This window comes from Grampus griseus, assembly GCF_964374135.1.
Source record: "Grampus griseus genome assembly, chromosome: 2".
NCBI lineage: Eukaryota > Metazoa > Chordata > Mammalia > Artiodactyla > Delphinidae > Grampus > Grampus griseus.
In genome coordinates, this window is record NC_139018.1 from 21,981,469 (window position 1) to 21,997,650 (window position 16,182).

The 16,182-nt window shown below is 42.6% G+C and overlaps 1 protein-coding gene across 1 annotated transcript in view; it reads right to left on the reverse strand.

Annotated features, from left to right (window-relative positions):
* Window positions 1–613: 613 nt before the first annotated feature.
* Window positions 614–16,182, reverse strand: part of TSHR (thyroid stimulating hormone receptor) — a gene marked incomplete at its 3' end in the record, with an annotated part of 166,153 nt that continues 150,584 nt past the window's right edge. Inside the window, exons 9-10 of the mRNA XM_082648834.1 lie at window positions 4,162–4,350; window positions 614–2,027 (exon numbers count right to left, since the gene is read on the reverse strand). Coding sequence (XP_082504960.1) covers window positions 614–2,027; window positions 4,162–4,350 — 1,603 coding nt within the window. The remainder of the gene's footprint in view (window positions 2,028–4,161; window positions 4,351–16,182) is intronic.

The window sequence follows — 16,182 nt, forward strand, 5'->3', positions numbered from 1 at the left end:
CAGCCACAACAGCTGAAATCTTGCCAGTTTTTCCAGGCAACAGTTGGGTCACATCAGGTAGATTCTTGTGCAGAGATGATTAAGTTTCAGAGTCTGAAAAAACAACTCAAATCTACACCTTCCCCCTCCTTCATGTGTCAAAATAGCTGGTCCGTGCATGATGTTCTGCTTGACTTTTCAGTTTCTAGAGACTCAAACTCTCTTGGGTTGTATCAGGGAACATGAAGTGGAACTAAACCAACATGGGGCCAGTTTTATCTTGTGGTCACCAACCAAGTTAATAGCATTTGCCATTTGCTGAAGCTTTAGTATGAAATGCCATATGAAAGTGAGAAAGCTCAATGTCAACATGGCTCAGGTGATATTTATTAAGCATTTTACACAATGTCATCACTGCACTTAGCATCCAGCAACTTTTCCAGAAAGTATACATTACTTTGATATCACCTGGGATTCAGACATGTCGGTAGCCTTTCTTCCTTCTTGGAGGCAATGATTAGGTTAAGGCTAGTCCCTCTCCAGAGCTGAACACTACCTGCAGGTTGGGTCAACTGTGTGTTGTGTCAGTGGTTGGAATGCATGCTCAAGAAACCAGCCCAAGTCCCCCTACCACTTACAAAACTGTTTGCTTATACTCTTTTGAGATTTGGTCCTGCTTATTTGGGGTTAGATGGGAGTTTTCAAGCAGTTCATAGTTGTCCTGCATGTTGGGGAGACTTTGCCTCATGTCTTGGGTAACCTTTTGGACCTGAAAACCGGTGCTGTTCTTTGCAGAAATTCTCTGACCCCGGTATGCCTGAGCCTGACGTTTACAGATACCGAACTTGCTGAGCAGGATAAACACATCCCTCTGGAAGGCTTTGGTGAAAATGGCATAGAGGAATGGATTGGCACAGGAGTTAAGTGGGTAGAAGAGAACCAGCAAGATTTTGGAGTTGGTAACGGTGATGAGAGGCTTGTTCATAAGTGCTGACAGAGCATAGAATGAGATTGGGGCCATGCACATGAAGTCAGTGAAGATCAACACAGCCATCCTTTTGGCAATTTTGGTGTCTTTGTCCCCCGGGTTGTACTGGGGATTCCGGACTGTGATGTAGATCTTCACGTAACAGGAGCAGACGATGATAAAGGCAACTATGTTGAGCAACAGAACAAGGATAATATATGCCAGGGCAAGAGGAGTCTCGGTGTCCATGGGCAGGCAGATACTGACCTTAGCATAGCTGCTTATTCCCACCAAAGGGAGCAGGGCGAGCAAGAAGCAGCAAACCCAGCCCCCAACCATGATGGCGTAGGCGTGCCTGAGGCGGATCTTGCGGTCCAGGCGCATTGCGAAGGTGATGGCGTACCAGCGCTCCAGGGTGATGACTGTCAGTGTGTACACTGACAATTCGCTGGCAAAGACGGTGAAGAAACCAGCTGTGTTGCACCCAGGGCCTGTCTGCCAGTCGATGGCATGGTTGTAGTACTCAGACTGCGTGTAGAGGTCTACGGAGGCTATGAGGAGCAGGTACATCCCCATGCAGAAATCTGCGAAGGCCAAGTTGCACATGAGAAAGCGTGGGACAGTCAGTTTGTAGTGGCTCGTGAGGAGGATGACCAGGACAAAAACATTGCCCAGGAGAGCCAGCAGACTAACAAACCACACCACGATTCTCAGGAATTTGTAGCCCATTATGTCTTCACAGGGGTTGAACTCATCCGACCTGGGGGTACACACCATGTCTTCACTGCCCCCACACACGGTGTAGTCATAATGGCTGTCAAAGGCCTGTAGGGTCTCTTCCTGGGGGTTTTTGAGCTCTTGGCCAAAACCAATGATCTCATCCTCTTGTTCTTCTAAGAAGACGTAATAATGAGAGTTGCTGTGGGTATCCTGGAACTTGGAGTTTTCCTTGTACCCAGCGCTGCCGTCACCCAGATCCTCTTCATATTCTTGTTCGAAGGGACCATTTACAGCTTTCACAGATTTTCTCTGACGCAGGCTCCGAATACTGCTCTCATTACACATTAAAGACTCAAGGATTCTGCAAGGCAGTAGATATAAGTCACCACTTGCTGAAAACCCTCTAATAGTCCCCACAACACTTAGCAAAATATGCAAACTACTTCGTATGATATACATGATTCTGTGAGATTCTACATGATCTGGTCAGGCCTGTCTCTCCTATGTCATTTCCTATAACCCTCCCCTCTCCAAGTGTGATCCACTGACATTGGTCCTTATTTCTCGTCTGCAACCAGTTCAAGAACAGCAGTGACTTAAAAAAAAAAAGAAAGTATGGATGCTAGAGCCAGTCTGCCTAGGTTAGGATCTGATTCTACTATTTACTGGCTGTTTCATCTTGGGTAGGTCTATGAACATTGGTTTATTCATTTGTAGAACGGGATAGGGAGAGTATCTATTTCGTTTTGGATTGTTAAAGGATTAGATGAGTTTATCATTTTGAAGTTCTTATGACAGCACCTGGAACATTGTTAGTGCCATGTATATTTTGGTTACTATTATTATTTTTTTTCCTCTTCAGAGCTTTAGAATTCCATGTTCCCTTTGCCTGCCTGAAAAACTCATGGCTGCCTCTACTCATTATTCAGTTTTAAACTCAGATTTTCTTTCCTCAGAAGAGGCTTCCTTCGTCTTCCTTAATACATTGCCTGAGCCTTGTGTTTATTTTCTTCACAGCACTATCTAATATCTTCTTTTTGTTTGCCTGTTTCTTTTCTGACTTCCCATTCTAGAACGTTAACAAAATGCAAGAAGGCTCTTGCTGTGGATAGGACAGTGCCAGGCACATAACAGGTGCTCAATAAATATTTATTGAACAAATGAATAAATGGACACTATTGTTCAGACATGCTTATGGAAGTAAGATTTAGTGTTTCACTAGCTCTCCAGACTGATATCAAAAGGGATTCTTTTTTTTTTTTTGGGCCACGCCACACGGCATGCAGGATCTTAGTTCCTCGACCAGGGATCGAACCAGTGCCCACTGCAGTGGAAGCACAGAGTCTTAACCCCTGGACCACCAAGGAATTCCCTAAATGGCATTCTTTAACTGGCTTTAGCTGCTGAGCAGATTCATCTATTGAGCTCTGCTTAAAATGCCTGGTGGACTGCCTATTCCAACCTGTTTGGAGGTTGACGATAAACCTGGATACTGCCCTCGGGGTCCACTTTAGCCTCCCGCCCATCCCTGGTCCCTTTTCTGCTCAGGGCTGGCTGACACCGTCCCCATATCCCACTCCTAGTTTTCTGCCACTGTTATGCCCGCAGTAGCTTTCTTTGCACAGCTGTTCAACTTTCCTGTTTGCTTCTATCCCCACAGCTAGATCCCAACTTATTTACAACTGCTAGTCTGAGTGCAGGAAGTCAACCCGCAGATATTATATAGAAGCCAAGAGGGAGTGAATAAGAGATAAATGAAGAACAGACACAAAAGGGGAAATGATGCAGAGTGAAACTGTAGGTGAAGACAAGATTCAGAGAGAGCATGGGAGAAAAAGAAGGCCATCCCTCTTTTGCAGTCCCACAAGCAGCCTGTTAATAAAATAATACATATTATGAGAACTTAAATTCCAGGTCATGGTGATAGGTGTTTTCTACTCAGTTTCTCATTTGCTCTTCTCAAAACCTCTGTAAATGGTAGCATTACGATCTCCCTTCACAAAGGCTCAGGAAGGTTAAGTGAGTAGGGTGGGATAACACAGCTAGGAAGTGGCAAAGCTGGGACACAAACCCAGGTGACTACAAAGCCCACACTGTAACCAGGGAGCTGTGACATTTGCAAGGCCTGAACTGACCAGGTAATCCAATTGCTCGTGTTGTTCCTAAGTTCGTCCTCATAGTTGTGGCACCTAATATGGGTTGGGTCTGGAGGCCAGAAATCATGTCGTGTAACCTCTACAAGATTCCTGCCTCTCCTACAACATCACCTAAAATCCTTCCCTCCCCTGCTGTGATCCAGCGACACAGGCCTTATTTCTTATCTGCAACCCTTTCGGTCTGCAGTCACTGTGTCCCATGAACTTCATGTCTCTGACGGATGTTTCCAAATTCTTCTTCACCTGGTTTTCAAACCACAGAGCTTCTTCCTCAAACCCAGAAATTAATTCAACTTCAACCAAAGCCTTTTGTCACTTATTCCAGACACTGTCACTTACCCTCTGATTTTCTTCTGATTCTTAAAAGCACAGCAGTGGCTCGGATAAGAAAGGTCAGCCCGTGTGAGATGAAGGAAACTCAAGGAAAGTGGAAGTTTCTTTAGAGTCCAAGTGTTTCTTGCTATCAGTTCCTTCAGGTGTTCCAGGCCTTTGGATGGCAGGGCAGTAACACTGGTATGAGAGACATCCCTGGGAGGGAGAGAACAGTGATACAGAGAGATGGTGAGCAGCCAGGGCCTTCCAGTTCTTGGCCAGAAAGACAGACAGGCCTGAGATTAATGGGGAGATGACACGATGCTTTCTGCTGTAGAATATGCACTCTGAGTTATTACACACAGCCACTGGTCTAAGGATGGATATTATGCTTCTAAGTTGGTATGTTGCAAGGGACTTCCATTTCTATTGTTTAGAACTCCAGGATCTATCAGTACAAATAATACATAGTTCAGCAGACATTTTGTTTTACCCATTACAATACACACAAACTCTGGGAATCAGAGATGGATGTCAATTTTACTCTGGAAAACTACATCATATAACTACTAAATGGTCTCAAGAGGCAAGAGCAATAAATTTGAACAGGCTCAGAGGGGACTAAATTGCTCCCAGTCTCTGTGGGGGCTAGGGTTTTGGGATTGATAAAGTGTTCATCGATATGGATCAATACCAGTATCATGAAAGTCTTCTCCTAATGACGCAGAACTTGGGAGTCATAACCAGTTACATGGTGGCTTCATGACTCAGAACAATCTCGCCACAGATTCCTTAGAAGGCTCTAAATGTATTCCGGGAAAGAAAACTCCAGGATTTATATTAACAATTTGAAATGAGATTCAGATTGAGGTGGTGAGGCTGGGGACAGTGTAGACATTAGTGTCAGTTACTAAAGTAGAATTAATTCATGGCTTTTAGTGTGACATTTCCTGCTCTTTTCTCAGTCCCACAGAATCCAGGTTATGTATCTTGCTCCATCATTTTTCCTTGTGTTGAGTAACAGCCTGAATAAGACCATAAATATTTAAACTAACATCTCTCTTATTTTATATTTTATCAATTGAATTAAATTGACCTTCATTAAATATTCCTTCTTTTTACAATCATATTTTTAATGTTTCATGTAATTAGTAATGACTGATTAGCAAATGAATTCCAATATTTTCAACTTCTACTCCACATTATTGTAATTGGACTTAGCTGGGATTTACATTCTCAGGGTTCAAGGCTGCTAGAACTTGCAACTTGCTTTTTATAAACAGGAAGCTTGAGTATTAACCCCATTCACTGCAGAACTGTGATTATTGGGGGGAGGCTGTCACGTTCGCTTTTTTTTTATATTTAATTTAAAAATTCCATATTTCAGCATTTCCCAAACTTGCCTGGGGGTAATAATTACCCTTGGTGCTTGTTACTATATGATCCCCAGGTGATTTTTAACGTTAAGCAAGTACATTTGGAAAAACTGGCCTAAATGAATAACTTTGTGGTTAGTGAGAGAGTTGAGGAATTAAGCCCAACTGTGAGGTAAATGAGGCTGGACTTTGCTCTCCTGCCTCATCTTCCTTTGGATGCATCTCTTTCTCTTTTAGCCGTGTGTCTTCATGGTGTGGCCATCTTTATGCCTCCGGTTTTCTGGAGGCCACTTACGTGTCTCTTTTCTGTCGGTGAAACGAGAGCATCTCTTGGCTCCTTTTTTCTGCTTTGCTGTCTGTTGGATACACTGATTGTGTGTGTTCATCTGAAAGAGTTTATCCTTCCAAGTAGTGCGTTTGCATTTTAATAGATATTTCTTTTTTTTACCCTTTCCCCTCCCCGTATCCTCAAGTCCATTCTCTAGTAGGTCTGTGTCTTTAAATAGATATTTCTTGAGAAAACACTTTAGTAACCATTCCTGTTACTGCATGACAAAATACCCCCAAACTAAATGGCATCAAACAACAATCTTTTTATTACAAGCATAGCTTTTGTGGGCCAGGAATTTGAACAGGGCATGGAGGGGATGGTTTGTGTCTGCTCTGTGCTGTCTGGGACTCAGCCGGGAAGGCTTGAAGGTTAGGACAGCTCAGTGGCTGGGGGCTGGGATTATCACCAGGCTCCTTCATATCTTCAGGTCTCTGGAGTCTTTGAACATAGATCCAGGTGCAGCAACCCCTCCAGGAACTCGTTAGCAACCTGGTGGGGGGGAGGAATTTACTCCCTGATTTGTCTGAGTGTCTGCAATGAGCGTTTCCCAGGTAGCCTCTAGTGGGGCTGAATTGGGAAGGCGTTTTTGGAAAATGTGCATAAACTTTGTGATGGAAACATCTGTAACATAATTGGTACTTGGCCTATAGTAGGTGTTCAATGTTAATGCCCTCCTTGCCACAATCTGGAGTTTAAGCTCAAATCAGAAGCAAGGAACCAAGCAAATACAGCTCCAGCCCAGATCTTGGCTTATATAGTCAACTGCTTATTTGACATTTCCATATGGATTTTTCACAGGCATCTCCAACTTGACAGATCCATCCCAAATTTAGCTTCTAATCCCCCACCCTGACACCAACCTGCTCCTCGTCCATTTAATCGAGCAAAATACAGGGATGTGAACTCCAGAAGAGCTCGTATTTGCATCTCTAATGGAAGCTCTCTGGTTCAAGCTAACAGCATCTCTTGCTGTGGTAGTTTTCTTGTCAGCTCTTACTCCCTTCCGGTCCATTCTCCACACAGCAGTAGAGTAGTCGTAACATATGGGTGGAGCAAGGTCATTCTCCTGCTCAAAACCTTGCAGTGACTTCCTAATGTACATGAATAACATCTAGTCTTCATACCATGCTTGTCAAGGCCCTGCAGATCTGGCCCTTGCCTTCCTCTCCAACCTCATCTCAGGGCCACAGACTGCTTACAGCCCAAATTAGAATCTATCTGGAGCCATCTCACTCCCCACTGGCATGAGCCACTTGATGTAGCTCTAAGTATCCATTAAGCCTACTGCTCCTGAAGTGCTCTGAGGTACGGCCCTCTCCTGATGTAGGCTGCTGCACTGGTGCTACTTCAGCCCTTACAGAGTCAAGCAAGGGGAACAACGACTTCCCCTTCAACCCCCCCTTTTAAAAAAATTTAACCTCTGTTGCAGAGATCTAAAGTTTTAATCAGACAGCTCTGAGTGTTGCAGAAAGGAAGATAGGAGCTCCTATACCTCCCAGTGGATGTAGCACTGTCTCTCTTTTCAAAATTACCCAATGGAATGATTCTTCCCTCTAAGTCTGCTGGTATTTCTTTATTTCCTGCCCACCAAGTGCCAACTTCCAGGGCTTATGTTCTTGTGGATTCTCTCTTGTCCTTGTTCAGTATTCATGCCATGAATGTTTACAGTAAAATGCAATTGAGCTAGACCCCCAATCAGATTTCAGCTCTGCTGTTTATGGGTCTACAGTGTCATGGTTCTCATAACTACCACCTTAGTTTAGGTCTGAATTACATTTCAACTGAGTTTTGCAAAAACTTCCGGACTCGTCTCCCAGAAAGTGTCTACTAATTCTGCCTTCAGACTTAGGACAGGATGTTCTTTCTAAAACTTGGAAAGAACAAGTTTTGTTGCTTTCCAGCTTGAAACCCATGGTTCCTCCAATGTCTACAGTTCACACTTCTCTAAGTCTCTGCCCTCTCTCCAGCGCAAGTCTCTTCCTGAATTCTGTGTTGTCTTCTTTCTTGGTTTTCTCCCTCATTTCACTGGAGTACATTTTCTTCCTTCCTTCCTTCCTCCCTCCCTCCCTCCCTCTCTCTCTCTCTCTCTTTTTCCTTCTTTCTTTCTTTTCTTCCTTCCTTCCTTTCTTTCTTTCTTTTTCTTTTCCCGGCTTACAAGATCTTAGTTCCCTCACCAGGGATTGAACCCGCGCCCTCGGTGGTGAAAGTGCAGAGTCCAAACCACTGGACCACCAGGGAATTCCCTGGAGTACATTTCCAAGTAATTTTTTGGAGGTCATATATGCAAGATATTTTCTGAGTCCTTGTATGACTGAAAATGACTTTTTTCCCTACTCTTGTATTCAATTGACACTTCACCTGGCTATAAATTTTAGGTTGCATATCACTTTTCTTCAGAATTCTAAAGGCTTTACTCTATTGAATTCTAGCACCCAGTGTTGCTCTTGGTAAGTACGGTGCCATTCAGGTTCTTATTCTTTGGTCATTTTTTTTTAAACATCTTTATTGGAGTATAATTGCTTTACAATGGTGTGTTAGTTTCTGCTGTATAACAAAGTGAATCAGCTATCAGTATACATATATCCCCATATCCCTCCCTCTTGCATCTCCCTCCCACCCTCCCTATCCCACCCCTCTAGGTGGTCACAAAGCACCGAGCTGATCTCCCTGTGCTATGCAGCTGCTTCCCACTAGCTATCTACTTTACGTTTGGTAGTGTATATATGTCCATGACACTCTCTCACTTTGTCGCAGCTTACCCTTCCCCCTCCCCGTGTCCTCAAGTCCATTCTCTACCTCTGTGTCTTTATTCCTGTCCTGCCCCTAGGTTCTTCAGAACCATTTTTCTTTTTTATTTAGATTCCATATATTCTTTGGTCATTGATGTGATTTTACTCTCTGACAGCTTTTATAGCCTTCTCTCTCTCTCAGCTTTATTGAGATATAATTGACATATATTACGTTCAAGGTGTACAACATGATGATTTGAGATATGTATATATTGTGAAATAATTATATGGCCTTCTCTTCCCTGGTGTGAGATTTCATGAAAGTGTGCCTTGATATAGATATAGATCTTTTTTCATTTATTGTGCTGGACACTGCGATAGAGGGGTCCCTTCAATCTGGAGACCTGTGCTCTTCACCTGTAAGACAATTTTTGGTATTGTTCCCAGGATAACTTGTGCCTTGGAATAACACAATAACTTGAGTTTCTTCCCGGGAATTCCTGGTAAGTGGAAAAGGACCATCCTGGAACCATCAGACATATCTCCATCTTTTCTTATAATTTTCTGCTATTATTTTTATTGAATCTTCTGGTAAAATTCCTTGACTGTATCTTCCATCTCTTCTATTGAATTAAAAAAATAATTAAAACAATGTCCAACTTTATTGAGGTATAATTGACAAAAATTGTATATATTTATGGTGTACAAAGTGCTGTTCTGATACATGTATACACTGAAATGATTACCACAATCAAGCTAATTAACATATCCATCACCTCACACAGATGTAATGTGGTGAGATGTAGTGTGGTGAGAACACTTAAGATTTACTCTCTTAAAGACTAAGACATAGGACTTCCGGGAAGATAGCGGAAGAGTAAGACGCGGAGATCACCTTCCTCCCCACAGATACACCAGAAATACATCTACGCGTGGAACAACTCCTACAGAACACCTACTGAACGCTGGCAGAAGACCTCAGGCCTCCCAAAAGGCAAGAAACTCCCCACGTACCTGGGTAGGGCAAAAGAAAAAAATAAACAGAGACAAAAGGATAGGGACGGTTCCTACACCAGCGGGAGGGAGCTGTGAAGGAGGAAAAGTGTCCACACACTAGGAAGCCCCTTCGCGGGCGGACACTGCGGGTGGTGGAGTGGGGGAGCTTCGGAGCCACAGAGGAGAGCACAGCAACAGGGGTGCGGAGGGCAAAGCGGAGAGATTCCCGCACAGAGGATCAGGGCCGACCAGCACTCACCAGCCCGAGGGGCTTGTCTGCTCACCCGCCGGGGCGGGCGGGGCTGGGAGCTGAGGCTCGGGCTTCAGTCGGAGCGCCGGGAGAGGACTGGGGTTGGCGGCGTGAACACAGCCTACAGGGCGTTAGTGCACCGCGGATAGCCGGGAGGGAGTCCGGGGAAAAGTCTGGACCTGCCGAAGAGGCAACAGACTTTTTCTTCCCTCTTTGTTTCCTGGTGCGCGAGGAGAGGGGATTAAGAGAGCTGCTTAAAGGAGCTCCAGAGACGGGCGCGAGCCGCGGCTAAAAGTGCGGACTCCAGAGGCAGACATGAGACACTAACGCCGCTGCTGCCGCCACCAAGAAGCCTGTGTGCGAACACAGGTCACTATCCACACCCCCATTCCGGGGAGCCTGTGCAGCCCGCCGCTGCCAGGGTCCTGGGATCCAGGGACAACTCACCCGGGAGAACGCACGGCACGCCTCAGGCTGGCAACATCACGCTGGCCTCTGCCGCCGCAGGCCCGCCCCGCACTCCGTGCCCCTCCCTACCCCCGGCCTGAGTGAGCCAGAGCCTCCAATCAGCGGCTCCTTTAACCCCGTCCTGTCTGAGCAAAGAACAGACGCCCTCCGGCGACCTACACGCACAGGCGGGGCCAAATCCAAAGCTGAGCCCCTGGGAGCTGTGAGAACAAAGAAGAGAAAGGGAAATCTCTCCCAGCAGCCTCAGAAGCAGCGGATTAAAGCTCCACAATCAACTTGATGTACCCTGCATCTGTGGAATACATAGATAGACAACGAATCATCCCAAATTAAGGAGCTGTGTGGATGAAAGGCTCTTGGTGCTGCAGCCAGGAGTTAGTGCTGTGCCTCTGAGGTGGGAGAGCCAACTTCAGGACACTGGTCAACAAGAGACCTCTCAGCTCCACGTAATAACAAACGGCGAAAATCTCCAAGAGATCTCCATCTCAACGCCAGCACCCAGCTTCACTCAACGACCAGCAAGCTACAGTGCTGGACATCCCATGCCAAGCAACTAGCAAGACAGGAACACAACCCCACCCATTAGCAGAGAGGCTGCCCAAAATCATAATAAGTCTACAGACACCCGAAAACACACCACCAGACGTGGACCTGCCCACCAGAAAGACAAGATCCAGCCTCATCCACCAGAACACAGGCACTAGTACCCTCCACCAGGAAGCCTACACAACCCATGGAACCAACCTTAGCCACTGGGGACAGACACTAAAAACAACGGGAACTACGAACCTTCAGCCTGCAAAAAGGAGAACCCAAACACAGTAAGATAAGCTAAATGAAAAGACAGAAAAACACACAGCAGATGAAGGAGCAAGATAAAAACCCACCAGACCTAACAAATGAAGAGGAAATAGGCAGTCTACCTGAAAAACAATTCAGAATAATGATAGTAAAGATGATCCAAAATCTTGGAAATAGAATAGACAAAATGCAAGAAACATTTAACAAGGACCTAGAAGAACTAAAGATGAAACAAACAATGATGAACAACACAATAAATGAAATGAAAAATACTCTAGATGGGATCAATAGCAGAATAACTGAGGCAGAAGAATGGATAAGTGACCTGGAAGATAAAATAGTGGAAATGACTAATGCAGAGCAGAATAAAGAAAAAAGAATGAAATGAACTGAGGACAGTCTCAGAGACCTCTGGGACAACATTGACGCACCAACATTCGAATTATAGGGGTTCCAGAAGAAGAAGAGAAAAAGAAAGGGACTGAGAAAGTATTTGAAGAGATGATAGTTGAAAACTTCCCTAATATGGGAAAGGAAATAGTTAATCAAGTCCAGGAAGCACAGAGAGTCCCATACAGGATAAATCCAAGGAGAAATATGCCAAGACACATATTAATCAAACTGTCAAAAATTAAATACAAAGAAAGCATATTAAAAGCAGCAAGGGAAAAACAATAAATAACACACAAGGGAATCCCCAGAAGGTTAACAGCTGATCTTTCAGCAGAAACTCTGCAAGCCAGAAGGGAGTGGCAGGACATATTGAAAATGATGAAGGAGAAAAACCTGCAACCAAGATTACTCTACCCAGCAAGGATCTCATTCAGATTTGATGGAGAAATTAAAACCTTTACAGACAAGCAAAAGCTGAGAGAGTTCCCACCACCAAACCAGCTCTACAACAACTGCTAAAGGAACTTTTCTAGGCAAGAAACACAAAAGAAGGAAAAGACCTACAATAACGAACCCAAAGCAATTAAGAAAATGGGAATGGGAACATACATATTGATAATTACCTTAAATGTAAATGGACTAAATGCTCCCACCAAAAGACACAGATTGGCTGAATGGATACAAAAACAAGACCCATATATTTGCTGTCTACAAGAGACCCACTTCAGACCTAGAGACACATACAGACTGAAAGTAAGGGGATGGAAAAAGGTATTTCATGCAAATGGAAACCAAAAGAAAGCTGGAGTAGAACTTCTCATATCAGACAAAATAGACTTTAAAATAAAGACTATTAGAAGAGACAAAGAAGGACACTACATAACGATCAAGGGATCGATCCAAGAAGAAGATATAACAATTATAAATATTTATGCACCCAACATAGGTGCACCTCAATACATAAGGCAAATACTAACAGCCATAAAAGGGGAAATCGACAGTAACACATTCATAGTAGGGGACTTTAACACCCCACTTTCACCAATGGACAGATCATCCAAAATGAAAATAAATAAGGAAACACAAGCTTTAAATGATACATTAAACAAGATGGACTTAATTGATATTTATAGGACATTCCATCCAAAAACAACAGAATACACATTTTTCTCAAGTGCTCATGGAACATTCTCCAGGATAGATCATATCTTGGGTCACAAATCAAGCCTTGGTAAATTTAAGAAAATTGAAATTGTATCAAGTATCTTTTCCGACCACAATGCTATGAGACTAGATATCAATTACAGGAAAAGATCTGTAAAAAATACAAACACGTGGAGGCTAAACAATACACTACTTAATAACGAAGTGATCACTGAAGAAATCAAAATCAAAAAATACCTAGAAACAAATGACAATGGAGACACGACGACTCAAATTCTATGGGATGCAGCAAAAGCAGTTCTAAGAGGGAAGTTTATAGCAATACAATCCTACCTTAAGAAACAGGAAACATCTCGAATAAACAACCTAAGCTTGCACCTAAAGCAATTAGAGAAAGAAGAACAAAAAAAAAAACCCAAAGTTAGCAGGAGGAAAGAAATCATAAAAATCAGATCAGAAATAAATGAAAAAGAAATGAAGGAAACGATAGCAAAGATCAATAAAACTAAAAGCTGGTTCTTTGAAAGGATAAACAAAATTGATAAACCATTAGCCAGACTCATCAAGAAAAAAAGGGAGAAGACTGAAATCAATAGAATTAGAAATGAAAAAGAAGTAACAACTGACACTGCAGAAATAGAAAAGATCATGAGAGATTACTACAAGCAACTCTATGCCAATAAAATGGACAACCTGGAAGAAATGGACAAATTCTTAGAAAGGCACAACCTGCCAAGACTGAATCAGGAAGAAATAGAAAATACGAACAGACCAATCACAAGCACTGAAATTGAAACTGTGATTAAGAATCTTCCAACAAGCAAAAGCCCAGGACCAGATGACTTCACAGGCGAATTCTATCAAACATTTAGAGAAGAGCTATCACCTATCCTTCTCAAACTCTTCCAAAATATAGCAGAGGGAGGAACACTCCCCAACTCATTCTACGAGGCCACCATCACCCTGATACCAAAACCAGACAAGGATGTCACAAAGAAAGAAAACTACAGGCCAATATCATTGATGAACATAGATGCAAAAATCCTCAACAAAATACTAGCAAACAGAATCCAACAGCGCATTAAACGGATCATACACCATGATCAAGTGGGGTTTATTCCAGGAATGCATGGATTCTTCAATATACACAAATCAATCAACGTGATACAACATATTAACAAACTGAAGGAGAAAAACCATATGATCATCTCAATAGATGCAGAGAAAGCTTTTGACAAAATTCAACACCCATTTATGATAAAAACCCTGCAGAAAGTAGGCATAGAGGGAACTTTCCTCAACATAATAAAGGCCATATATGACAAACCCACAGCCAACATTGTCCTCAATGGTGAAATACTGAAAGCATTTCCACTAAGATCAGGAACAAGACAAGGTTGCCCACTCTCACCACTCTTATTCAACATAGTTTTGGAAGTTTTAGCCACAGCAATCAGAGAAGAAAAGGAAATAAAAGGAATCCAAATCAGAAAAGAAGAAGTAAAGCTGTCACTCTTTGCAGATGACATGATACTATACATAGAGAATCCTAAAGATGCTACCAGAAAACTACTAGAGCTAATCAATGAATTTGGTAAAGTAGCAGGATACAAAATTAATGCACAGAAATCTCTGGCATTCCTATACACTAATGATGAAAAATCTGAAAGTGAAATCAAGAAAACACTCCCATTTACCATTGCAACAAAAAGAATAAAATATCTAGGAATAAACCTACCTAAGGAGACAAAAGACCTGTATGCAGAAAATTATAAGACACTGATGAAAGAAATTAAAGATGATACAAATAGATGGAGAGATATACCATGTTCTTGGATTGGAAGAATCAACATTGTGAAAATGACTCTACTACCCAAAGCAATCTACAGATTCAGTGCAATCCCTATCAAACTACCACTGGCATTTTTCACAGAACCAGAACAAAAATTTTCACAATTTGCATGGAAACACAAAAGACCCCGAAAAGCCAAAGCAATCTTGAGAACGAAAAACGGAGCTGGAGGAATCAGGCTTCCTGACTTCAGACTATACTACAAAGCTACAGTAATCAAGACAGTACTGGCACAGAAACAGAAATATAGATCAATGGAATAGGATAGAAAGCCCAGAGATAAACCCACGCACATATGGTCACCTTATCTTTGATAAAGGAGGCGGAATGTACAGTGGAGAAAGGAGAGCCTCTTCAATAAGTGGTGCTGGGAAAACTGGACAGCTACATGTAAAAATATGAGATTAGGTCACTCCCTAACACCATACACAAAAATAAACTCAAAATGGATTAAAGACCTAAATGTAAGGCCAGAAACTATCAAACTCTTAGAGGAAAACATAGGCAGGACACTCTATGACATAAATCACAGCAAGGTCCTTTTTGACCCACCTCCTAGAGAATGGAAATAAAAAGAAAAATAAACAAATGGGACCTAATGAAACTTAAAAGCTTTTGCGCAGCAAAGAAAACCATAAACAAGACTAAAAGACAACCCTCAGAATGGGAGAAAATATTTGCAAATGAAGCAACTGACAAAGGATTAATCTCCAAAATTTATAAGCAGCTCATGCAGCTTAATAACAAAAAAACAAAAAACCCAATCCAAAAATGGGCAAAAGACCTAAACTGACATTTCTCCAAAGAAGATATACAGACTGCCAACAAACACATGAAAGGATGCTCAACATCACTAATCATTAGAGAAATGCAAATCAAAAAATAAGATATCATCTCACACCAGTCAGAATGGCCATCATCAAAAAATCTAGAAACAATAAATGCTGGAGAGGGTGTGGAGAAAAGGGCACCCTCTTACACTGTTGGTGGGAATGTAAATTGATACAGCCGCTGTGGGGAACAGTATGGAGGTTCCTTAAAAAACTACAAATAGAACTACCATATGACCCAGCAATCCCACTACTGGTTATATACCCTGAGAAAACCATAATTCAAAAAGAGTCATGTACCAAAATGTTCATTGCAGCTCTATTTACAATAGCCCAGAGATGGAAACAACCTAAGTGTCCATCATCGGATGAATGGATAAAGAAGATGTGGCACATATATACAATGGAATATTACTCAGCCATAAAAGAAACGAAATTGAGCTATTTGTAATGAGGTGGATGGACCTAGAGTCTGTCATACAGAGTGAAGTAAGTCAGAAAGAGAGAGACAAATACCGTATGCTAACACATATATATGGAATTTAAGGGAAAAAAATGTCATGAAAAACCTAGAAGTGAAACTGGAATAAAGACACAGACTTACTAGAGAATGTACTTGAGGCTATGGGGAGGGGGAAGGGTAAACTGTGACAAAGTGAGAGAGAGGCATGGACATATATACACTAACAAACTTAAGGTAGATAGCTAGTGGGAAGCAGCCGCATAGCACAGGGAGATCAACTCGGTGTTTTGTGACCGCCTGGAGGGGTGGGATAGGGAGGGTGGGAGGGAGGGAGATGCAAGCAGGAAGAGATATGGGAACATATGTATATATATAACTGATTCATTTTGTTGTGA